The sequence below is a fragment of the Marmota marmota genome, unplaced genomic scaffold, assembly GCF_001458135.2.
Source record: "Marmota marmota marmota unplaced genomic scaffold, marMar, whole genome shotgun sequence".
NCBI lineage: Eukaryota > Metazoa > Chordata > Mammalia > Rodentia > Sciuridae > Marmota > Marmota marmota.
Window position 1 is genome coordinate 6150500 of NW_025999862.1, and position 27154 is coordinate 6177653.

The window sequence follows — 27154 nt, forward strand, 5'->3', positions numbered from 1 at the left end:
TTGTAGTGTACACAAAGGTACATTGTAAGTTAATGGGTTAATAAAACTCTAAAACTGAAATCAAGGAATACTGCACAGTACTTATTTGTAAAGCTAATGTGTGTTTCCTTAAAATTTAATGTGTTCCTCTTTCATGAAAAAGAAATAAGAGAATATCAACATAATATTTTTAAGCAACTAATTTCTCCCTTTATCTACTTCAAATAATTTGTTTAAAGAAAAGGACTTAAGGTGCATGCAGCCTTTAGATCACTGAATAGAAAAAGGCTTCATTTTATAGTTGCCATTGCGTTTGGTGTAATCTTAATCTTATGTCCAACATTCTGTTATACCTATGCCAAATCAAATCACATTTCACTTCCAAATCAAAAGCTATTTTTAGATCTTCTTATTTATATGTTTCTTTTTTGTTACTAGGAATTGAACCCAGGGGAGCTTTACCACTGAACTTTTATTTTATCTTTTACTTTAAATCAGGGCCTTCCTAAATTGCCTAGGCTAGCATCAAACTTGCTGACTCTGGCCTTGAACTTGTGATCCTCCTGCTTCAGCCTCCCAAGTCTCTGGGATTACAGGATGTGCCAGTGCACCTGGCAAGTCCTCTTTATTCTTGACTCTCTTTTAGCACTTGACTTTTTGAAAAGATTTTTCTCACATTACATAAAAATATGTCACAATTTCTCCCATTATTATGTATAATTATAATGTACCCATTAAAATTAATTAATAATAAAAATCTTTATCTTGTAACCTTTTTAAAAAAAATTTAGTTGTAGATGGACAGAATGCCTTTATTTTATTGGTTTATTTTTATGTAGTGCTAAGGATCGAACCCTGTGCTTCACACATAATGGGCAAGTGCTCTGTTGCTGAGCCACAGACCCAGCCTTCTTGGGACCTTTTAATACCTTAGTTTTCTATCTTTTTCTTTAATGATTATTTCTTTTATCTTTCCTTTATCTTGGTACTTTCTGAAGGTATGTTCTCTCCTTCCTCTTTTCATTGTCTTCCAACTCCATTACAATATTTTTTCTGTTTAACATACTCTAGGAGATAGTGTTAGGCTCTATCTTGTTGCTAGTTGTTTACACATGTTATTTTCTCTTCCTAAAAAGAAATTGCCACTTGTTCTACTAATTTCTATTTTTTTTTTCTTTTCCATCCTTTGGGACATCTTTCCTTGTGACATGAAGCATAGTGACTTTCCCATGTGTTATAAGACACCCTGTGGTGGCTCTGCATTATAGTACTTTTCATTGTACATCACAGTGGTCCTGAGTACAGTCCCCAAACCAGCAGCATCAATATCACCTGAGAGCGTAGAAACACAAATTGTCAGGCCCACCCAAGATCAACTGAACCAGAAACTCCAGGGGTGTGGCTCTAGGTTGTTACAAGTCCTTTGGGTGATTCTGATATAGGCTAACGTTAGAACCATTGGGAAGTTGCAATTGCTTGGATTTGGTCTGATTTTCTTACTAGATTATGGGCTATTTTAATAAACGGTGATGACATAGTTTTCATTGAGATGCCACTATTGTCCATAAAAGAATCTGATGTATTATTGATAAACAATTTGCTTCAATGAATGATCAAGTAACTGGTAAATGAATAACACTTTTTAAAAAAATATAAACATATATATTTTGTTTTTTATTTGTCCTTTTTACTTATACAAGACATTAGAGCATATTTTGACATTTTTATACACACAGAGTACATTTTATTCTAATTTTTATCCCAGTCTTATGGTTGTAGATGATGTGAAGATTCACTGTGGTATATCCATAAATGTACATAGAAAATTTATGAGTTCCAAGGTGCACATCTCTGATTTCACTTTATATTTTTATGGAAAGCAAAGAATCACTTCATAAATCAATTTCTGTTTATAGAAAAGTTGATAAATCACCTGCATCAATTGGCTTCTATGACCCTGACTAACTTTAACTCTCTGATCTGCCCCCTTTGAACAATACTGTAATCATTCTCCTTATTACACTTAGAAAATCTTTACTAATCATTCTTTTTGGTATCTATTGCTGATTTTACTATGAATATACTAACTAAAAACACATATGATAAGTCACATTATTAAAAATATGTCATATAATTAATGCCATTTTAATATAATTTACTGCATAGAAATTGAAAAGGCAATGTCCACATCAATGATGTTGGTGAAGTAACTGAACTGTTTAGGGAGCCTAAAGATTCATAAGATTCATAAGAATGCCTTTCTTAGGGTTGTTAATGTCCTGCACATCACTCTCCCCACATACTCAATGAAATGAAAAACTGTCTCTAAAAGGAAGATAGATATCCCACTATTTTATTAAGATGCTTAGTATAGATAAACCACTAAAGTGACTGGTTAACTACTAATGCTCTTTTTTTTTTCCATCAGTGCATATAAATTATACAGAATGGTAGATTTCATTGTGGCATATTCCCATATATGTAAATACACAATATGATCAATTTCACTTTCCTGAACTCCCCACCCTTCATTCTTCCCTTACCCTAATCCTCTCCCTCTACCCTAATGTTCTTCCTTCTACTTTCATTGCATCCCCTTTTCCCCTGTTTTTTCCTCTGTAGCTTTCACATGTAACACAAAAACATGACCCTTGACTTTCTGAATCTGGTTATTTTGTTTAACATAATACTCTCAAGTTTCTTCCATTTTTCTGTAAATGACGTGAATTTTTTCTTCTTTATGGCTGAATAAAACTCCATTATGTATATACACCACATTTGCTTAATCCATTCTTCTGTTGATGAACACTAGATTGATTCCGTAACTTAGCTATTGAAAATTCTGTTGAGATAAACATAAGTATATATGATTCTTCAAGGGATGTTGACTTAAATTGTTTAAGATAAATACCAAGTAGTGGTATACTTGGATCATATGATAGTTCTATTTTTAGCTTTTTGAGGAACCTACATACTTATTTCCATAGTGGCTACACTAATTTGCATTTCACCAGCAGTGTATAAGTATTCTTTTTTCCTGGCATCTTTGCCAGCATTTGTTATTTATATTCTTGATTATTACCATTCTAACTAGAATGAGATAATTACATTCTAGATTTCATTTATATTTCCCTGATGGCTAAAGATTTTTAACTTGTTTCATATAGTTGTTGGCCATTTGTACTTCTTTTGAGAAGCATTTATTTAGTTCATATTTTCTATCTATTGATTAGAGTATCTGGTATTTTTTTAGTGTTGAGGTTTTTGAGTTCTATATATTACATAGCTGATGAACAAATCTAGTAAAAGTTGCAGGATACAAATCAGCGCACAAATCAGTGGTTTTTCTATATTCCAATAATGGGTTATCTGAAAAAGAAATAAAGATAACTTGGTTATTTCATTTTCAATAGTCTGGGGGCAGGGGAGACACACAAACTTGGGAATAAATATAAACAAGGAGGTAAAAAACCTTTACAATGAACAATATAGAACACTGAAGAAAGAAATCAGAGTAGACCTTAGAAGATGTAAAGACTTCCCATGTTCACTGATAAAATATTGTCAAAATAGCCAAATGGACAAAAGCATTGTATAGATTCAGTGCAATTCCCATCAAAATACCAAATACATTCTTCAAATAATGAGAAAAACAATTTTAAAATTTGTATGGGAGGAAAAAACACCCAGAATAGCTAAAGCAATCCTGAACAAAAGAAGTAATTCTGGAGACATCAGGCTATCTGATTTCAAATTATTCTACAGAGCCATAGTAAGAAAGACAGCATGATACTTGCATAAAATCAGACATATAAACCAGAAGAACATAATAGAAGATACAGAGACAAATCATACAACTACCATCATCTGGTTCTTGATAAACATGCCAGAAACTTACATTGGAGAAAATAGAGCTTCTTTAATAAATGGTGCTAGGAAAACTGTATATCCATATATTTCAGAAGAATGAAACTAGATTCCTATCTCACCCTGCACAAAAATCAACTCAAAATGGACCAAAGAACTATGAATTATACCAGAAACACTTCAACTAATAGAAGAAAACATAGGGTCAACAATCTTCCATATCAGCACAGGCTCAAGAAGTAAATCTCAAGAAGTAAAACCAAGGATCAATAAGTGGTATGACATCAAATTTAAAAAGATTCTGCACGGCAAAATAAAAAAAAAATCAAAAGCATGATGAAAAGGCCTACAGAATGAGAGAAAATATATTTGCCAGCTATTCCTCTGACAGGAAATTAATGTTTAGACCATGTAAAGAACTCAAAAAAACTCAACACCAGAAAAACTAACAATCCAATCAATGAAGGGGCAAAAGATCAATATAGACATTTCTCAAAAGAAGATATCCAAATGGTCAACAAACACATGAAAAAGTGTTCAACATCCTCAGCAATCAGGGAAATGCAAATCAAAATTACACTGACATTTCATCTCATTCCAGTTAGAGTGGCAATCATCAAAACCACAAATAACAATAATTTCTGGCAAGGATGTTGGGGAAATGGTATATTTATACACCGTTGGTGGAACTGTAAATTGGTACAACCACTATGGAAAGCAGTATGGAGTTTCCTCAAATAAATAGGAAAGGAACCACCTTGTGGCCCTACTTTCCCACTCCTTGGTATTTAAAATCAGCATACTGTAATGAAACATTCATATCAATAGTTATTGGCAGTGTGGTTCACAATAGCCAAGTTTTAGAGTCAGCTTAATTGTCTGTCAACAGCTGAATAAAGAAAATGTGGTACATGTAAACAATAGAGGTTTACTCAGTCATTAAGAAGAAAGAAATTATGTCATTTGTGGGTAAATGGATAGAATTGAAGAGCATCATACTAAGTGAAATAAGCCAGACTCATAAGGGAGGGAATGGAGCAGCAATGGGGAGTGAAATCTCCCAAATTACGCTGTGTCCATGTACAAAAATCCCACAGTGAATGCTGTATGTTTATAGAAAGGAGATCTCTTAGAGTAGAGCAAGCAGATTTGGAGAGGCAGAAGGGAAGGAAAAGAAAAGGTATGGGAAATGAGATTGATCAAATTATGTGCATTTATGAATATGGCATAATGAATCCCACTATTATGTATAATTAGAATGCAACAATAAAATATTTTTATAAAGTAAATACATCTCCATGTATTTCTATAGTTCCTACAGATTTTCTTGTTGTTGATTTCTAGTTTCACTGTAGTATGATCTGAAAAGAGAGATCATTTCACTCTTTTTCTTTTTATTTGCCAAGATTTTCTTTCTGTTGTTAAATATCAATTTTGGAGAAAATTTCATGAGTAACTGAAAAGAAAATGTATTCAGTTGTTGTGGATAAAATGTTTCATACATGTTAATTACCTCCAATTGATTTATAGTCAAGTCTAAATCTGATGGGTCTGTTGATTTTTTGGTAGAGCAGCTCTTAGTGAAAGTGGTTGTATTGAAGTCATTCAGTCCTATTTTTATCAAGTAATGTTCATGTCATGTAATTCACACTTTAAATATTTATAATCATATCTTTTGTTAGATATTTTTTCCTTTTACCCATATGTAATATCCTTCTTTGTCTCTTCTGAAGAAAAACTGATTTAAAGGTTGCTTCCTGCTTGTTTTTTATTTCATTAGCATAGAATATCACTTTTCACCCTTTTACTTTCAATCTCTGAATGTCTTTGTGAGGTGCGTTTCTTACTGACAAAATACAATTGAGTATTCAAAAAAAAAAATCTCATCTGCTAGGCTCTATCTTTCAAAGGGAGAACTAAGACCACTTTATATTTACTGTTATTATAAAGAGCTATGTATTGTTTCCTGCCATTTTATTTCTAATGTTTGAAACATTTATAATGATCATTTGCTTATTTAGCTTATTTATTTTTCTAATGCGATTTGCTCTTTTCCATGCTTTCTTTGTTACTTTTAATCTTTCTTTTCTGTGTATAAGATTCTGTTTCAGATCCTTTGTAAAGCTAGCTTAATGGTCATGAATTCTTTTAGTTTAGACTTTGTAGTTTTTTATTTGTTCCTCGATTCTAAAGGATAGCTTTGTTGGATATAGTAATCAAAGTTTGCTGTTATTTTCTTTTAGGACTTAAATATATCATTCCATGCTGTCATGGCTTTTAGAGTTTTTGTTGGGAAGACTTTTGTTATTCTTTTTTGTATTAATGCAGTATTGTTATCCATAACATTTTGGGTTCATTTTGACATAATCATAAAGATTGGAATATAATTTGCTCAATTATGTACCTATGACTTCTCCTTTCTCTCTCATCCTCTCACCATCTGTTTCCCTTTTTCTGTTCTACTGGTATTCCTTCTAATTATTTATAGTTTTTTTTTTAAATTAATAGCTTTATAAGTGATTGGTACTTCTCCCTTGCAGTTTTATTTTTTTTTCTTTATTCTGAATTTTTGGCATTTTAACTACATCATGGTGTAGTTAAAATGGTCCTGTTTGGAGTTCTAAATGGCTCTGGAACCTTCATGTCCATCTCTTATCCAAGACTCAGATGTTTTCTGCTATTTTTTCATGGAATAGGTTTTCTGTGCCATTAGTCTATATCTCTTCTTCCTCAAAAGACCTGTAAGTGTTAAGTTTTGCCTTTGAGTTGTTATCTCAGAGTTCTTGCATATTCTTTTCATAGTTTAGTTTTTTTTTCCTTCTTTTATATAATGGCTGTTCTAATTCCTGCACCTTGTCTTTGAGCCCTGACACTGTTTGTTCTGATTAATCTGATCTGTTTATAAGACTAAACTGGGTTTTTGTGTTTGTTTGGTTTGGTTTGGTTTTAGGGGAGTCAATTACTTGAGTTTTTAATTTCCAAGTTTTCTGTTTGGTTCTTTTTTAACATCTCTCTTTTATGAAATTCTCTTTCATACCATGCGTTTTCTCACTTAGTTCTTTCCTTAGATCTTCTTTTAATTTCTTGATAATTCTAACAACCAACTTTTTGATTTCTTCATCTGGCATTTTCTCTAATGTTTATAGAATCAGTTTCAGAGTGTTACAAAATCTTGGCAACATCTTATTACATTGACTTTTCATGTTTTCTAATTTCTCTGTTGATATTTGTGCACCTGCTGGGACAGATGTCTCTTCCACTGCTATGAAAGAGTCTTTTTAGTGAACAACTTTCTATTTACCATGTGCTGCACAGTCTGGGTGTGTATCTTTATTTCAAAGCACTCATTCAACATTAGCACAGTGCTCTGATCAATTCCTATCACTACAGTGAGAAGAGATAATAATCACCAGCAACTGCCTTCACTCAGAACAAACCATTTACTAATTGACCATAAAAAAATAAATAAAAATGGTCCCCAGAAGTTTATTAGTCCAAAAATTGAAAAGGGGAGTAATACTCTAGAAGAGTAAAAACATAAGTATTAAAATGAGTAAAATTACCATTAAGCTATATAGGACATGAAAACTTCATAGATGAATGGATAAAGAAAATGTGGTATGTATACACAATGGAATATTACTCAGTGATAAAAAAAGAATGAATTTATAACTTGCTGGTAAATGGATGGTTCCAGAGACTATCATGCTAAGTGAAATAATCCAATCCCAGAAAACCAAATACTGAAAGTTTTCTCTGATAGGAGAATGCTAATACACGACAAGTGGGTGGGGGTAGAGTAAAAGTTCATTGGATTAGACAAATGGGAATAAAGGGAAGAGAGGTGGGATGGGAATAGAAAAGACAGTAGAATGAATCAGATATATATATGTTCATTAATGAATTAATTACTAGTGAATCATGTACAACCCAAGAATATAAATTAGAATAAGTTATACTCCATGTGTGTATAATATGTTAAAATATACTCTGTCATGTATATCTATAACCAAATAAATAAATTTAAAAAAAGAAAGGAGGAGGAGTAGATCAGCAGCCTTCAGCTCATAGATATCTCACTATACATATTACTCTTAGGGCACATTTCAAAGGTGTTCCCTGTGATGGATTTGCTTGTACCTCTTGATGAAATTAAGCCATAAAGATTTAATCCTTTCCAGAGCTACACATTTAGGCACGGTCTCTGAAAAAATGGCTTGTGGTGGCAAATTTTCCACCAGCAATTTGAGAGAAGCAGAGCTTTTCTCTGTTACCAGTTGGCTTTGTCGCTCCCTTCCCAGTGCAGCTTGGTCTGACTTTCTCTTCTACCACTATTTCTGAAAAAAGCTTATCAGCTTTACATCTCCCCTCTTTATTATTCCCCCACCCAATCTGCCCAGTGAGGGTTAACAAATTCTTCCCCATTTCTTGCTCCAGAACCTCCAAGTTCTTAAAGAACAGTTTAACATTTTGTCTCAGTGCATTCCCTCTGTCACCTACCTGTCTGATCTTTCACTGCTTGGAATCCAAGCACAGAGGAGTTGAAACCTGCTGCCTGCCTCTACTCAACTATCTTAATTCCTCTCATAATTGTCAGTTTTTGAACAATAACTTCATTTATTTATTCTGAATATTAAACTTAAACATTCATCATAGAAAATCTGACAAATTCACAACCAAGAAAGAAAGAAAGAAAGAAAAAAGACAAAGTACTTGAAATTCCACCTCCTAGAGAACCATCAACTGTTGTACATATTCATGCAGCATGTTTACATGCATTTTATATGTAAAAATGTCATCCGATGAAGCATATTTTGTAACCCACTATTATTGTTCTGCAGTGGCTTTATTTTCATGTCTTTAAATATTGCATGGTATTTCTGGCAATAATCTTTGACCTATCTTTATCCTCCTTTAATTAGTTGGAAGTCCCGTGAAGTCCTTTTCATTACCTCCACCATTGCAGTTCAGGCTCCTTTTCACCCCATAACCTCTTGCAATAGCTTCCCATGTTTGTTGAGAAATCAATTTTTCTAAAGTGTAGTTCTGAGCAAATTGTCCAAAAGTCAACATGACTCTCCAGTGTCTTCCAATAAGGCTACAGTCCCACGCAAGATAGTCAGGAACGCTTACTGGTTCCTTTTGTATACTCAGGCTTACTATTCTCACAGAATTTTCCATTTTTGTCCCTCTTTGAATCTAGCAACTTCTCTGTTCCAAAATTCTTTCATGCCAATAATTTTATTCTCGTATTTGTTTCAATGCAAGGCCTTCCTAAAATTGGAAACTTTCTACCATTCCACTTTCATCCTTCTTTTCTGTCCTATTATTTTTCTTATTAGTTTTCATAACTATCTCAAAGATCATACTTTTTTGACTTGCAAATTGTTGGCCTTCTTTGACTGGAATTAAGGTGACCTTCTTTTAATTGCGTTAAAGTGGTGAGTTTTGCTTGTGTCTTCTTTATTGCCTTAATTCTAAAACATAAAACAGTGCTCGATGTATGAAAGATACTTGGTATGTATTTGAAATATGAAGTGGATGAAAATATGAGGAAATACCTGCTGGTTGAATACCTACAAGCCCATTAGTAAGTAAAAGCTCTCCTTTAGTGATTTTTATGTAGGTTATTCAGGAATTGTCTGATGTGAATCCAAATGCCACATTAAAATGTCACATTTCCTCAAAGCCTTTTCTTAGCACCCTGTTGAAGATGATCTCTCCTTTTTTAAAGGCTATTGACCATTGTTTGTTCTTATGGCATTTATCTATACACAAACTTAAGTTCTAGTTATGTGTTGCCTTCACATTGAGTAATACAAAAGCTTATTAAGGTAGACACCAATTTTCTTTTAATCTCCTGCAGTTATTTGATGAGGACACTCAACAAATACTTTTAGAATTACTTAAATTATAAATTAATCTATTATCAAAAACAAACAGGAGATTACACATTAAAGTAATTTTATTATACCCTGTTGATAAGGATAAATATATGTAAAATTATTAAAAAAGAATAACTGCTATTTGCACATTACTATCTGTTTCTAAATAATCACTTTGTAAGCATTCTATATTATCTATTCAGGTTATTAATGCTGCGCTTGCTTTGGCTGCAAGACCCAAAAGTCAAGTGGTAAAAAACACCATGGAAATGTATAAACACACATGGGAGAACTATATACATGTCCTCACTGAAGCTGTAGATGACATTACAAGCATTGATGACTTCCTTGCTGTATCTGGTATGTTTTCATCTTTTAATTTATGCATTAACTCTTGTCAATGTTTTGAAGTCGTATAATGCTGAATATAATTAATTTTATGCAATATAAGGAGTCTTATTAATGAGCTTTCTGGAAATGTAGTGTAGCTATGTAGAAGCACGAAGTGTGTCATTAGTGGTCTAATTGGGGATTACAAGCTTTGTGCTTCATGATTTAACAATTTACACTGTGTTTTTAAAAGAAACTCCCATTCATGGGCAAAGTGTAATAGAAAATAGCTTAGATCTTTCCTGTCTTTACTAAATCAGCATCACCTCCATCCCAATACATGTAAAATATTTTGATGTTCTATATCTACACTCTTTTCCAATCATTTTTATTTCTACTTAGGAAAAGATACAAGTTAACAGGAAAAGCTTTTATTGATTTGAGATGTAATGTGGCTGTTCAAGTACTAGTATAGGTATTTGATATTGCTAATCTCAAGAATAGAAGAAAAGAGTCTAAATATCAGATGAAATCAGTGACAGATGGGCTTGAGACTCCATAAAAAGCCCCTATGGGTGTCCCTTGGTAGAGTGAAATGCTATGCCACAGGTTGGTGAAAACATTCTCAGAAAGCCAAAGCCTCAGGAGCAAAACTCATATTTTGGTTGTACTGTTGTAAACGGAAAGAATTAAAGATTTTTGGTCTTTTGTTATCTTCTCCTCTTTAAAATAAACTACATATGTATGTATTTATGTATATGTTTGTATAGATAGATGCATATAAATATAGATATAATTATATAATTATTTAATGTGTGAGAGGATAATTGTTGAAATGTGATAATATTCTCCTTTTATGAAATACAAATTCTCATGAGTATCTATTATGATTTTAGAAAATTTTCCAGTGTATATCAGTCTAATTTGTTCAACTCATGACTTTTATACATATAATTATTTTATATACACTGTCTTATCTTGAACAATAGTTCTAGAAATCTAGTTTATTTTATGATATATTAATGAAACAGAAATGTATGCTAAGTATTTTTAATTAAATTAAAACTTTTAAAAATACAGAAAATGTATGGGAGAGAATATTAATACTCTTTAAAATAACAACAAATGATATCTGATTTTATTTTCATCCAGAATTTTTCTACATATATATTTTTTATTTTCAAATGTTTGTATCATGTCATATATTCACATTTATATAAACTACTTTCCTTTTTCCACATAATGTTTGACTGAACATTTTTGTATGTTATTCTAAAACTCATTGATTTATCTGTTTTATTGTTCCTATCATTTAGATAAAATTGTCACTTTAATTATTGTAAATAATTTTATGTTAGGAGTACTTTTGTCTCTTTACTATCTCTTTTGTATAGGCTTTGCAATATCTTATATTGATTTAGTCTTTAATAATTTAATTGTTAAATGCTATATTCTGGTTTGTAGTTGGTGCTTTTTGGTTATGAGCCAAGCAGCCTACTCATATTAATCAATGTACAGGCAATTTTCTGTGGTAATGCAGTCACAGTGCAAAGGAAGGAAAACTTTGGATGGTAAGAAGAACTGTAATTTGCCAGAGCTTGCATAATTACAGCTGTGGGAGGCCTGGAATCTAAATACCTCGTGAGTCCTCCAAGCAGGAACTCATAGATTTTGCATTTAATGCTGGATTAACCTGACCCAGCAGCTTACTGGGTCTGTTCCTTTCTGTGGTCAACTTCAGCAATTCAGAATATTTCATCTACAAGCAACAGAAAACTCTTCTAAAGGTTCCTTAAATTACAAAAACTTCCATTTATTTCATATAACTGGATATTTGACATAATTGGTTTTAGGCTACTACCCCTAGTATGCCAGAGGACTTAGATAGGAATAGTCCACTATTTGAGCAGGGAAAGGGGTGCTAATTGTTAGCATTATTTAGAATTGCCAGTATAGGATGATGATAATAATAAATGGGTTGTTAATGTATTTATTTCATTATTCTAAATTCTGTATATATAGTGCACCCCATTGTTTTCTATGTCTAGGGTAGATTGCTCCCACTTTTCTGCACTTTGGGTAGTGGTTCATCATTATTAATGATCTATGAAGGCTTCTCTGAATTGTGTTGACCTTTCCTCACAGTTGCATCTTTAGGCATTCAATCTCAAAACATTATATGATAACATCTAAAATTGAAGGAGAAGATATAATTCCACTTTAATTTATCAAGGAGAAAATCTATTCCAGATGCAGTCCATCAGTTTCTCTTACTTGATATAGGACAGAACTTGGTCTCTTGCCCGTTCCAATCACTGGCAAAAGGAAATGAAATTCCCATGGCAAATTTAGAGAGTGCAGATAAATTATTAATAGTAGATTGGGGAAAGGGTGGTGGACAGAGGGATTTATAGTCCAAATAGGTAGCACTTACTGATTTCTGTGGCAGAATTCAAGTAACCAATGCAATTTCACTCTGAATTGGTAAGAAATGCATAGAATAAGTTCTTATGAGCTGATATAAATAAGTTCTAACAAACCACTGGACTTAGGACAGTTATAATTTAATTTTTATGACTAATTACTACACAAATGAAATCATGGTTTATTAGTCAAAAAAAATCAAAAAGAAGAAAGGAAGGAAGGAAGGAAGAAGGGAAGAAAGAAAGAAAAGAAGGAAGAAATGGTTATTCAGTAGACATCCAAGCATGTTTGTCCAAAATGCTGAGTGGCTCCATTGCTCATTCCTGTGCCTTCATATACATCCATTGCCTTACTTTAGCCAGGGCTCCAGTGATTCTTGTAGCATCATAATTTTTAGCATCTGTTCCCACAGATGATAGCTTCTTCTCTCAGCATTTTCCAGTCAAATAAATGAGAAAGAAACTAACTAACCCTGTGTATCTTGTTAGTATCAAACTAGAAGTGCTGGGTTGAAGATCACAGGCCAATCGATAGATGGGTCACTTTTTTTTCAAACTGCTAATCGTGGTTCATATAGCTATGATGAGGGCTGTCAAAATCTGGCAGCTTGTGTGCAGGGCAGATTTTTCTTAGAAAAAGCTTTATGTTTTTTCTAATGGTGAATGACTTCTCTGATATGCCTTTAGGATGATCTTTTATAGAGAAATGCTGTTTTACTCATGCTCTGATCCATATTATTGTGAGGTAGATTTACCAACAATATAGTACATAGATTTGAATTGTGAATTACCGATGAAAAATTATGGTTATGAAATTTTTGTATACATTTCTCCTTTTCCTTGGGCATTTTTTTCAGCAGACAATAATAATGTTTGATTCTTTTTATCTTTTTATATGAAAAAAGAATCAGAATCCTGAAAAGATACCCATTTTCTCCTGGGTCAGTTTTAAAAGTTTGTGGATCTCCACATTAAAATATGAATCAAAATTAAAATCTAAAAACCATTGAAAGGCTTATTGGATTTCAGAATATTATTTTATTGTCATTAGCACAGGTGGAAATCACAAGTGGTAAAAAGTTTGCTTCTGGTCATGTTTTAGAGTGATCAGATGGTCCAATATTGACTATCGCTCTTGAAATAAGGGTATCTATAATGCCAAATGTCTTTAGTTAATCTAGTGCAGTCCTAAATATAGAACTAGAATTGATTATTTTAAAATCATGTTCATACCACCACCAGATTTCTCATGATATAGAAGTCAAGGTACCTATTTTCAGAAGAGATTTTTGGGCTATTTTGTTTTCTGCTATACATAGTGAAGTCTAAACCTAAGTGCAGTTTCTTTTTGCAAACCTTAAGGAACATAGCCTTCTCATCAATTTATTATATATGTTAAGATTTTATATGTAAAAATAAAACTCAACAATGAACCAAAATATCATTTTCAAAAGCAATATGATGTTTGGCAAGTTATAGTTTTCTGAAGATGAATTATTCAAAATGGCTCTTTTCAGTTTAATGTTATTTATGGAATAGTATCAGTATCTTCTTCAAATAGAAAAAATATTCTTCCAAATGCATTTGCCCCCAACTTCTTGTCATCATTGACAACAGGATTTCCCTCCAAACCATTCACTATGCCCTTTCTTATATGAAAATGCATATAACAAACTGTCAGAAGTACTTCTCTGAAGATTCTTTGAGCACATTGGGATCTATCCTAATTATAGACAAAGGATGAGATGAGAGGAGATTTAAGAACCTCTTTCTTATCAGTCAGATATAGTGCCTGGAATTCCCAATAGTATTTATTTACATGAGAACATAAAAACATTAGTATCTCTGTTTAAATGAAAATTTAGAAGAGGAAATAATAAATGCATCTGCTTTTTGAGCTATTAAATGAATTTACTTATAGAAAGCTATGAACTTTGATAAAAGGGGGGATTGTTTGAACCATAAGAACTATTCAACAATTTCTAAGACCTGAATAAATATGTGAGTTTGTGAAGATATAGTCATGCTTTTATTCCTTTAGTCATTCATTCAATATTTTTTGCACAATTTTAAGTGCTGAGTCTGATGAACAGCATGGGAGATTGACAAATGGGTAAAAAGTTTGTACAAGAGATAATTTGTAAGTAAGTTGTGGCAATGGGAATTGTTGAACATATAGAACCCATGATGAATGGAGGTAGCCACTGATAATGTTTTAGAAGTTTCTGAAACAAAGATTGTCCACTTATTGATTAGAATTAGCACTTCTGTGTCTTTATTGTAAAAAGTGTTCCTTGAATAACATCTTACTGACTTGATAAGTATATAGTGATAGTATCAAAGGGTACTTGAAAATCTCCTTAGTTCTGTATCCTCAATTTAACTTAAAAATGTCAAGTTTATCTTACATCCTCTGTTACCATTCTGGTTCAAGCTAATATATTTTACCTGAATACAGTCTTCCTAATTGTGCCTCCTGCTTCTTTTCTTGAAGACTCTTAATAGGTATTTGCTAAATGAATACTAGTATTTATTCCCCTTTTTAATTCCATGTCAACCTTAATTTTTCATGGTTTATATCTTATGCTTTTATCAAACATGTTAAGCATTGGCATTAATATTTTGAAAAACCTTTAAATAATGAAAAATAACTTTCAGCACTAATCATCAAAATGTTCTAAGACACTTACATAGTAACAGAAAGATGATTCTCTGACACTGTCATCAAAAATGCACTAACAAAGGCCTCTTTGTTCATGACATGTTAGTAAATATGATCCTTGTCTTCTGTAAAGTTGCAATCTAGATGATTTGACAAAGGAACATTAAAATAAATATATTTTCAATATCTTTCATACATTTATACTAAATAAACACATTATAATGTTAATAAAATCAAAATCTTAGATTAATTTTATACTAAGTACTATTAAATCTCAGTATGACATTTATGGAATAGGAGTTGGAATTAAAACATGACCAATATAGTATATTTCTATGCAAAGATTAATCATGTTACCAAGCACATGTACATTATTTTTCAACCCATATATGAGTGAAAGTTTTGATAGATTGAAGGCAATATAGATATATTATTTTAAACGTAAGATTTTAATTATATCCTGCTACAATGAATTTTGATAAAAGGAAATTGAGTATTTACAATGTACAAAACAGTGTTCTAAAAATGAAAGAGGGTATAGAGAAGGAAAAGGAAATTTTCTTTCAGAGAATTTGCATTCTAGTGTACACAGATGGGATTCCAAAAGAAATACAAAAGTCATAGAAACAAATCCTATGCAATTCATGTTGCTGCAGTATCAAAGTATGAGGGAAGTGTTTTTAAAGGAAAAGCTATTTAATTGAATTATTAAATTGAATCTTGAAAACATTTGAAAAGCATCCCATAAAGAGAGAAAAAAAAATATTTGAAAGGGCCTGGTAGATTTGTGGAACACCAAGTTGGACATTATAACAAAAGCATAGATTATATCTGGATATTTAGTGCTCTGAACTTTTGTAGGAATTATAAGCCATCTAAAATTTTAAATGGTAGCATCATAGAGTACATTAGGTTTTAGAATACTAAACTCCAGGTGCCATAAATCTTTATTGTGGAAGTAAGTGATATAATATTAATGTGGCTCTTAGAAGTAAAATAAAGCCATTTAATATAAAACAGATGTTCCCTTGCTTCCTCCATTCTACTTCCCCCCCCAAAAAAATTAATGTACATGAATGATACATCAAAATGTAGTAATACAAAGGGAAGGCCTGTCTGATAATGGAATCCTAGCTCACGTTAAATAACCCAGGTATGTCAGTCAACTTTTCACCATTATGACAAAGTGCATAAGAAAATCAGTTTAAAGGAAAGATTTAGTCTGGATCACAGTTTTGGAAGTTTCAGTCCATTTTCAGTTGGCTCCATTGTTTATGGGCCTGTAGTGAGACAATACAGCATGATAGAAGGGCATGGTGGAGCAAAGTTGCTCACTTCAAAGTGGCCAGGAAGTAGAAAGTGATAAAAAGAAGCTGAGGACAAAAGATAGTCCCCAATGGCAAACCCCCAAGGAATAACTCCTTGAATTAGATTCCATCTCCTATAGTTTCCACTGCCTCCCAATAGTCCATTCAGTTTTGAATCCATCAATGAATTAATCCATTGATGAAGTCAGAGCCCTCATAATTCATTCAATTTCCCAAAGTGAACCTTTCAGCACTGCTGCACTGGGACCAAGCCTTCAGCACATGAGCCTTTAAGGGACATTCTAGATCTAAACTATAAAACCAGCTTTCCCTTTCAATCCACCATAAAAAGAAGCTCTTTCTTATCAGAATGATTTGCAGCAAGTGTCTTTTATGGCATTATCTTTAAAAAATAAATAAAAAAACTCTTCTTATCATAGTTATAAGGTTTTATCCCTGCATCCTCTGCAATTATTTTTTCATATGATGGTATGAAAATACTGCACAGAAATTGTGCACACAGCTTTACATAAGTCATAGTTAAGACAAGGAGAAAGTGTGCACTTAAAAATGATTGAATAAGCTCCCCCAAGTAATCCATTATTCCTCTATTAGTAATTACATTTTGAATTACTGCCTGTACTTATATGACTGAAAAGTAGTTTAGGCATGTGTACTGGAATTTATTACACATAATTCCACATATTAACATGCAAGTTCACTCAAGATGCTCTCATTTGAATGAAAAGTAGTTATTCAGCAGGACTGTTGTTTGAGTATTATGAATTAGATATGTTGAAAATCATAATTGGAAGTCTTTTTTCTTTTTCTTCATCAAATCAGTCAGATTTGAATATTTTTACTCTTACTTTAAGGAAATTTTAAGCAGTAAAAGTCTTTTATTTATTTATTTATTTTTTAGTTTTCGGTGGACACAACGTCTTTATTTTATTTTTATATGGTGCTGAGGATCAAACCCAGCATCCCGCGCATGCCAGGCAAGTGCGCTACAGCTTGAGCCACATCCCCAGCCCAGTAAAAGTCTTTATATAAAGAATGGCTCCAGAGCATGTACTATGAAAAATTTACGTATTCATGTATTTGAAAAGTGCAGCAAAAATTGCATTTTCTAAAAGGTGAAACTTATAGATGAATGGTAGTTACCAGAGGCTGGAGGATCCAGAGGTTTGGGTAGATGGCTGAAGGATACAATATTTCAGTTAAACAGGTGGAATAAGTTCAAAGAGCCCTGTTATACAACACTGGTGACTATTGTTAACCTCAATATATTGTATATGTATGGAATTTGCTGAGAAAATAGATTTTAAGTGTTATTCCACACACACACACAAATAAGTGTGTGAGGTAATATATATTGATGTTTGACTTCATCATTCACAATATATGCATATTTCAAAATATCATGTTGTATATCTAAATATATTCAAATCTGTCAATAAAAATAAATAACCAAGCAATAAATAAAAATTATTACTTGCCCATAAAGTACATATTAGTTTTACAAAATTTCACCACTAGAATAATACATAAATTAGACATGAAGATAGTGGATTTGGGAGCAGGTCTTGGTGATGCACACCTGTAATCTCACCTACTCAGGAGGCTGATGCAGGACATCTCTGACTCTCTAAATGTCCTTCTTCAAAATATTAGTAATTGTATCAATTATTCATTCCTGTATTCATTTGTCTAACAAATACTTGTTGAAGTCCTACAAAGTAATAGGACTATTGTAAGTTCTTAGGGACAGAACAGTCAATAAAATAGACAATTCCCAGCACTCTCAGAGCTTACTTTCTGTATGATTAGAAGAATTAAATAAAAATATGTCTTTAAAATACTTCAAATAGAGCCTAGAACATTGGTAGGTCTTTGTTAAAATTTAAACTAGGTATTATTAGGGAACACCTTCATTAACTCCACTCTAATAGTATGCTAGAGTTTATCAAAATAATTGAAGATTTATCTTGAAAACTATGATGCATAACTAAAAATGTAAAAAAAAAATTAAAATTCTGATAATGCTGATTATTAGAAAAGATACACTGAAAAAATTTTTACACTCTACTTCTGGGAATGTAAATTGTTATAATCTCTGTGATGAGTAAAACAGCAATATGTGGTACCTGGGTTATTTTGCTACAAATCCCCCTCTATGTATATTGGACAAATTTGTGCATATACTCATAAAAATTTGAACAGGCATAATCATTATGGAATTTTTTTCATCAATATCAGAATGAATAAATGGCAACAAACATAGTCATTAGGACAAATCAATGTCTTTCACACATTAAAAGGACAGATTCTAGAAAGAAATGTCAAATGGATGAGCGAATTGTAGAGTGATGTAGACAATAGGACGCCATAAATGCCATGCATATCAAAAATGTAACAGTAACTCTGGATACATAGGAGGTAGATGACAATGAGAAAGACTATGTATGGGACCTTCTCTGTAAAGCTTTAAAATTTGTATCACAGTGGAAAAGAATTAGCATATGTTATTATTGAGGCTGATGGATTATCTTGTATGTTGTGTTATATTCTAATCTCTTCTTAAATCTTTATATTAAACCAAGTTATAGTGCTTAGAAATAAATGTCAGTGTACAAAGTTAAGTGGTATGTATGACTGTGTACCTTGGGGAACAGAGAGATCACCCCATACCCACCCTTATAAGTACCTGAAACTCACTGAAGAGTTGTGATCACCTGATATTCTTGGACTCAACTGCCTATGTCCATAATGAGTTTAAGAAAATGCTTTGTGAAGGTGAAAATTGTCTAAACCTTTATCACTCAAGTCATACACTAGTGGAATACTATTTTGTGAAGATTTAATGTCATCTGTCACCTTTGTTTTGTGGGTGAGGGTGAGGAAAGGACGGTTAGATTTTTTTAAACTATTTTTATTCTGAAATATTTCAAGAACCAATAAAAGATTTGAGTTTGTAAAATAATAAACAATGCAGTCATACCATGAAACTTCACTAAATCTTAACTTTTCTCACACTTGCTATTACATGTATAATTGATGTCCCTCTAAACTTTCCCAGGATTTTCCCTTTCCTAAGGATTTTGATTAAAGCCCTTGAAGCCTCCTGATAAGCAAATCTGCATGAAGACATTTTTCTTCTATTGGATTAGGAGATATAGGGCATCAAAATCATCAGAATCTCCCTCAGGCAATAGAATAGTCTCACTTCGGTTATATGAAAACTCACAGCTAAAGTTGAAAAGTTTCTCAAAGGAACATGACAACAAGATTTAAATTATATTCTTTGGTACTTACTTCAGAGGAGTCTTGATCATAAGTAATGAGGGAATAAATGTCCTTGAAGAAAGCATCCAATTAACACTTTAATATTGCCATGTTGATCGTTTATTATGTCCATAAACAAACACTTATTGAGCAGTCACTTTCTAGAGTGAAATGCAATGATAATTGTGATGATAAATAAATGCAATGATAAATGTAATGTTAAGTGAGGCCGAGGGGAGTTACTCACAAAGGATCTGTAGTCTAATGAGGAAAACAAGTCCTCACCTGGCAATTATAGTGTGCTAAAATAGGTTATGTTGGAAAGGTACCATGGGCTATCTTTTTACCAACAGAGTAATTGTACTGTAGTCATTCTTTGAAATCTCATACTTTTGAATTGCTACTTGAATTTGTGACCACCATTTCACATGTTGGCATTTATAGGAATTTATATCACAATTCAAATAAGGTGCAAACCATAATTTATGTCTATTTAATGTTGTTTAATTCATATATATAATAATTCTTTATTTATACTAATAATTTTCAATATGGTAGTCTATAACAGTGTTTTATAACGTGAAATTTGCAAGAATTTACAAATAAGTTAATACCTTTCATTCATTTAATAATTTTCAAGTGCTTTTTGTCCTCTCAGATTTTCTTATGTAGAATGAGTTGCTTTGAGATGTTCAAGTTTTCATAATGTATGTGTAGTAACTGTCATATGGCAGTTGTGGAATATGGCTATCAAAATTCTGAACCAAAAATTGATATACTTGATACCTCCAAAAATCTAGCAATTCATTGTTTTATATTGATTTTCAAATATTCAATGACATTCAAACCCACTGGCACACAACTCCCCACAAGCTTTTCTGGTTTAATCAACTTCAGAGAATTTTAGGCTCAAATGAAATTTAGTTTACTGGATGTAGTTCAAATACGATATGTGAAAAATGGTTATAAGAGGTTAAAAATATGTGCTTTTTATATATCAAATTATTAAATATAGAAATATTAAATTTCAATGCTATCAGTTGATATCTACTTACAAATTTGCATTTGCCATCTTGATGGTGATTTATATGCTTAATTTCTTCATAATAAATTGCATATAAATATAGTTCATCTGTCTATATGGGAGATATTGTAAGGCAGAAATAATTTTGTGGCTTAAGTCTCTTCTTACACTGGTTGTAAATATAATTATTTAAAATTATATAATCACTTTTTTGGTCATTTAATTTAATCTAATATCAAATTGTTCTTCCTCTGAAATTACTTTTTACCTCTTTTTCTAAAATATAAAATATAAAATTGTCAAAATAGGGTGATTAGGATTCTGAGGTTTTTCCATCTGGAATATTCCTGAATAAACCAAATCTTAACTCCTAAAACCAACTTTTCATCTATTATTCATTCAACTGTTGAATCATATAATTAATAAAAGTTGAAGACTCCTCTTCCATACATCTTTAGTTATTTATTCAGATATATTTAGATAATTTTGTACAATTAAGATAAGACAAAGTAAAAATTGACCTGGATTGACTATAGTTTGGGTGGTAAAATTAGACCTTTCCTCTCCCACCAGAATTTAGCGAGATTCTGGAAGGAAATTTCAATTGACAAAAAGGGGGCAAAAAACTATTGCAAACATCAGATTAGTGAAAAAAGAAGTCAAAGAAAGAGAAGCAACTGACAGCTCTGGTTTGGACATATTATTAGGTTTAACTTCATTGTAGTGCTTTGCACAGTGTTTGGCATACTGCAAATGTGTAATAAACTTTGGTTTAATTAAGTATGTTTTACTTAAATTCTCACTTCTGTAGCAGTATCCTCCAAAAGTGATTAAGAACCAAATTTACTCGGTTTACATTTCAGAACCATCAGATATAGACTTTAAAGCAAAGCCAGAAAGTATATGTAACATAACTATACTAAACAAACTACAAAAATTGAGCAGAGGTATGCAAAGTGATTTTCTTGTTGGTAGAGTACTGTCTCCAAATCAAGGCTTATCCTAGCTGCATAATTGCACAGAATGATCATTCTGCACCTTTCACCAATGTAACAGATGAAACTAATTTCCTGTAGTGCTGCTACAGGTTTACGTGCCAAGATTTTTATTTCCTAATGCAAAATCTGATGTGTTTTAAATTTGATTTTTTAATTCACTGAACTTAAAATGTTCTGCTTAATTAGGCACTTACAAGTGAATAAAATATGAGATTTATATGACTTTCTACCATTTTGTGACATGGACCTAGATGATTGCCATGACAGTGAAAGAGAAAAATGTTTGTCTTTGGAAATATATTTAACAAAATCAAGATCCTGTACTGTTGCCACCATTTTAATATCACCAGGCTTTATACCATTGAATTGTAACAATTTTCAAATAGTAAGTAAAAATTCAGTTTATCTTCCAGAGACATGTATGTAAGAACTCTTAAGGAAGCACATTTCATTATTGTTCTGTGAAAATTCAACACTTTTTGACTCTAGAAGTACAAAGAAGGCAGTTTGGGTAGTTCTTTGCTATTTTCTTTTTTTTTAAATAAAAGAAATCAAAATTTACATTCTTTTTTATCAGAAATATTGTTTATCAAGTGAGACTAATAATAATGCATTTTGGGAAGCTAAACTTCAGTGGTAGGTACTCACTGATAATAAAATACCACATTTCTACTTATATTTTTTTTACTCAGATAGTGACACTTTATTAGAGGAAAGAATTTAAAATGCTGTTGCATCATATAAATTTTGGAACTGACCCTCAGAACAAAGAGCTATAGACATAACTTTTTGATATATAGATTTTCTACAAGGATAATCCAATTGCTATTAGACGTTTATTACCCATGTCTTCTTCTGGTTTATGATTGGTACAGTTCTAACACTCACCCTGTTCTGTTTCTGTTGAAAAATGTCACAGGTGTAAATGATATGTTAGAAGAGAATTATGGTGGAGAATTATTTTGTCTGGTTATTAGCCTGTGAGATATTTTACATGTAAAACTGAGGAATATAAAATTTTTCTATTGCTGCTTAGTTATCAGTGATAAAATGGTCTTCAGCATCCTTAATATATAATATGCTTTGTTCATTGAGTACAGAAAATAATTAATTTAAAATTTAGCCCTACGGAATGCTTTCTCTAATCATTTTATTTCCTATTCTCATCATATTCATCTCAATCTATTGGAATTCATTTCTTCTAAAACCATTTGGTCTTTTATCTAATACTTGATCATCTGATTCATTTCTGTACTCCCTCATAAGTTTGAATTCTCGCTATAACTTTTATCACATTTTCTTTTATTTTAATTATTTTTAAATAATTTTCTTACCTTTTTTTTTGAAAGTCCTGAGGGAAGGAAAACTTTATTATTTGCTGAATTGTGTCCTCCCCTCAAATTCATATATTGATGTCCTAACACTAAATACCTTAGAAAGTGACTGTATGTGGAGGTTGGGTCTTTAAAGAGATAATTAAGTTAAAATTAGGTCATTTGGATGAGACATACTCCTGTATGACTGGTGTTCTCATAAGAATAGGAAATTAAGACATAGGCATGCATACAACAAAAACCATATGAAGACATAGGGAGAAGACATATGCAAGCCACAGAGAGAGGTCTTGGGTAAAAACAAACCCTGTCAACACCTTAATCTTAGACTATCAGCCTCCAGAAATGTGAGAAAATAACTTCCTCTTGTCTAAGCCACTCAGGCTATTGTACTCTATTATGGCAGCACTAGCAAACTAGTAGTCTACATAGATACTATTAATCTATGTTCCAGACCTCATAGCACAGGACCTTCCATCCAATATTATCTCAATAAAGTTCATTAAACTGAGTCCTTCATAGTTCATTTGCTGTCAACTAAAATTATATTTCGTTTTAGTGAACTATAATGCAAAGACAATTCCATCTTTGGTCTTTATCAATAAATAAGCTGAGCTTTAATAATCCTTCTGTCCTTTGCAACATAGTTTCTTTATTGTCCTTCAAAACTGAATTTATTTTGACAATTAGTGAACTCTGCAATTCTGTAATAATTTTCTAGTTTGTCCAATGACTGACTTAATTCTTGTATGGATCATATTATAATATTTATATATTTGTTTTGTAATTATTATACTAATTATATAATGATTATGGCTTTTAATCTAATGGGCAAATACTTCATTGTCATATTTATGTAGATAATTTATTTTTAAAAATAAATTATTAGAACATTTTTGTTTTATTTTTGAACAGTACATTAACTAATGTCCATGCTAAGAAATATACTTATGGTTTCTACTAAACCACTAGATTATTCCATAAAATTTTTAAAAAAGTAAAGGTTCATATTTTAGTATTAGCATGATTTTTCAAGGTAAATATGGTGATTTAAAAAACTGTTTCCTTTAAACTTTAGTGAAAGTTTTCACTATGCAATACATAATATATAACTAGATTGCTTATCTGAATGTCTAAGTAACCAAAGGAAAATGTGAAAATTATATAGACAATAATATAAATATAAAAAAATCAAATGGTCTCTTTATCTATCATTCTATACTATATATTTGTTAGCAAATTTTCTTATATTGCTGTCATTATTACCTGAATGAAATAGTTTCTATAAATGAACTAAACAAAATGACTTCTATTCTACTATTTTTCCTCTGCAATAAAGCTTAGTTAAATTTTCCAATTACATAGACAGTTTTGTCAGTGGGTAGTGATTTGTGAGATATAAGGCATCAAAGCTTGTCATTAATTGCTACATTGATCTCTGTAGCTCCAAACCCTAATGAAATACATAACCAATAGATTTTTTCCCCTTAGTATAGACCTTTTAAATTAATGTCCCTTTGATCAAACTGAGTTCAAGTTTCTATCTTGACAGAATTGTATCTATATTTGCTAATTTCAAATATATACCGATATCAACTTTCTTAAAATTCCTTAATATGATTCTTGTTAATAAAGTTTTAATTCTTTTCTAAATAGAACATAATATTGGATTATGACTGCAAAGTGTTGGGATGGATAAAGAGCTAGGTGAGGAATAATTTTATCTTCCTGATCCATAGCAGTTTATGTGTATGACATGTTACAATAGTCAGTGTATTAAAATATTAATCTACTAGTAAGTAGACACATTTAACTGGCTGCTGATAGGGTACAGTAGGGCAAATATTTGTTATAGATTGATGGGCTAAAAATGAATCATAGAACCATGAGTACTATTCACTTCCTCTCCTCTGCTTTTGCTATTTACCATAGAGTATGAAAGAAATATCCCATATCTTGCAAAAGAAATCATGGTTTATCATGTGCTTTTTTTGACTTACCAACCACGAGGACTTAGGAAAATTTCCTAACATCCTTTGATTCCCTATTCTCTAAAATGGTAATAATAATTTCGTCTGACAGGATGACTTTTGAAGCTTAATAGACAATGTGTGCAGAAGTGTATAACAGAGCAACTATGGTATAGGATCCTCTCAACAACATTAGTTGCCTCTAAATCAAAATTATTTGAAAATGGGTGTTTTGAGCCTTCCTTCACTCTGTAAAAAGGAGTCATTACATTTCCTTTTGTCTCTCTAAACCTTTCAGTCTCTCAACAAATTCCTCTTCTTCTCTTTTTCTTGGTTCCAAGAGTCTAAGAAAGAGTTTGGGGAGGTGGTACTCTAGATGGCTTGTTATCCAGTGTCTCTCTTCTTTGTTAATGTAAACATAGTTAATATTTTTAGTACAAACAGAAGAATGATGAACCCAAAATTTTATAAGGGAGATTCATCATATTAGAAATTTGAGTTTGTTTTCACTATCATAAGAATGTGAAACAGTATCTAATGCTTGGCAGTGCCACTTGACAGTATCTGCTACATGCTACGTTACTCATCAATTGGCTAATGAAAGGTAGTTTTATTTTTCATCATTTAAAAAATTCTAGTTTTATATAATATTTAGAGATTCCATTGGGCAGCAAATTGTATCACCAGGTCTCTGTAGAATGACTGTTAGATTAATAATAGTGTAGTATTGGTAGCCAAATCCCTAGAAAAATATTACTGTGCCATATAGAGTTGAAAATTTAAAAACTTATGACTTTCAAAGAAGTCAAACAAAGAGTGAAGGAACTCTTGGAATTAACTCTCGGAACACATTTGTTGTGGAGAGCAGATGCATATAGGTTTAGGGAGATTTCAACAGCTCTGTGGATTTCAAAGACTATTACAGATATTGTCATTACATTGCCTTGTTGCAAACCATTCATCTCTTTGGTCTGTCTTTCAATGTGGTTTTGCAAAAGAAATGCAACTGACATTATAAAGTTACTGCATACATTATAGCATACTGAATTATTATTAATTGAAGGAGAAAACATGCTTTGGTTAGAACATTAGTTTTCTGCTTTATAATTGTCATCATTGATCTTTTAATTGTTCCACATGAATATTTTGTTTCTTTGCCTCATTACTGTTTCTTTGTTCTTTGTAAATTTGATCTAGCAATTAGTAATATTCTCACTACATCTCCCTAGATACGATCTGTGCTTTTCAGTTCAATTTGGTTATGTTCACAGTAGTTTTTAGTTCCTTTTTCAATGCAAGTCATAAAACCCTCTTTTCATGTCAAAGAAGAACAAGGAAGGGATAAGCCCAACTGCTTAGGACAGATGGTGAGAAATCAGATGACTGAGAAAAGAATTCACAGAACCATTCAATTCCTATTTTGCTTCTGCCTTTTCTATCAAGAAGAATGTCTCTAAACAAGATGGGGTAAAACAACTATGGTTAAAGGGACCAAAGCCCAATTGGTGGTACACTAAAAGTACCTGGCTGCTTTTAAATTACTCCAAGCCTCTAGGCTAGACAAATCACATCCCAGAATTCTGAGGGAACTGGCAGATGTTGATGTAGAACTACTTTCAGTTATTTTTACAGAGCCATAGGGAATAAAAATTGTGCTGGAAAACTATAGGGAAAATTTTCCAGTTTTCAAAAAAAGTAAAATGTAACTGGTTACTGTCATCAATTACTGAACCTCAGCAAACTTCCAGAATAGAAGTTTAAACAAAGTATGAACACATAAAACAAAAATAGTGTGTTGAATTTTCTAGGAGTCAAGCTGCCTTCAGTAATGGTATTTTCTTTTCTGTTCATCTTACTAAATTAAGAGATGAAGGGAATTATATAGAAAAGTATGGTGTGTAAAGATTTACAAAATTTATAATTAGTATAGCCATGATTTTCTTTTGGGAAATGTAGAAAATGGGAGTCTACAGTTTCATAGTAGTACTGATTAACAAATCAATTCCTGTTTAGGGAAACAATGATAATACAGGTGAAACAACTAGTGAACCATTAAAAGACAAATATATTGTAGTGGTTACAATATATAT

At 31.8% G+C, this 27154-nt stretch overlaps 1 protein-coding gene across 5 annotated transcripts in view; it reads left to right on the forward strand.

Moving 5' to 3' along the window:
- The window catches only part of Ctnna3 (catenin alpha 3), a 1666222-nt gene that overhangs the window by 1111781 nt on the left and 527287 nt on the right, over positions 1-27154 (forward strand). For all 5 annotated transcript variants that reach the window (XM_048810157.1, XM_048810163.1, XM_048810171.1 and 2 more), the window contains one exon: positions 9935-10091. In XM_048810157.1, the coding sequence (XP_048666114.1) occupies positions 9935-10091 (157 nt within the window). The remainder of the gene's footprint in view (positions 1-9934; positions 10092-27154) is intronic.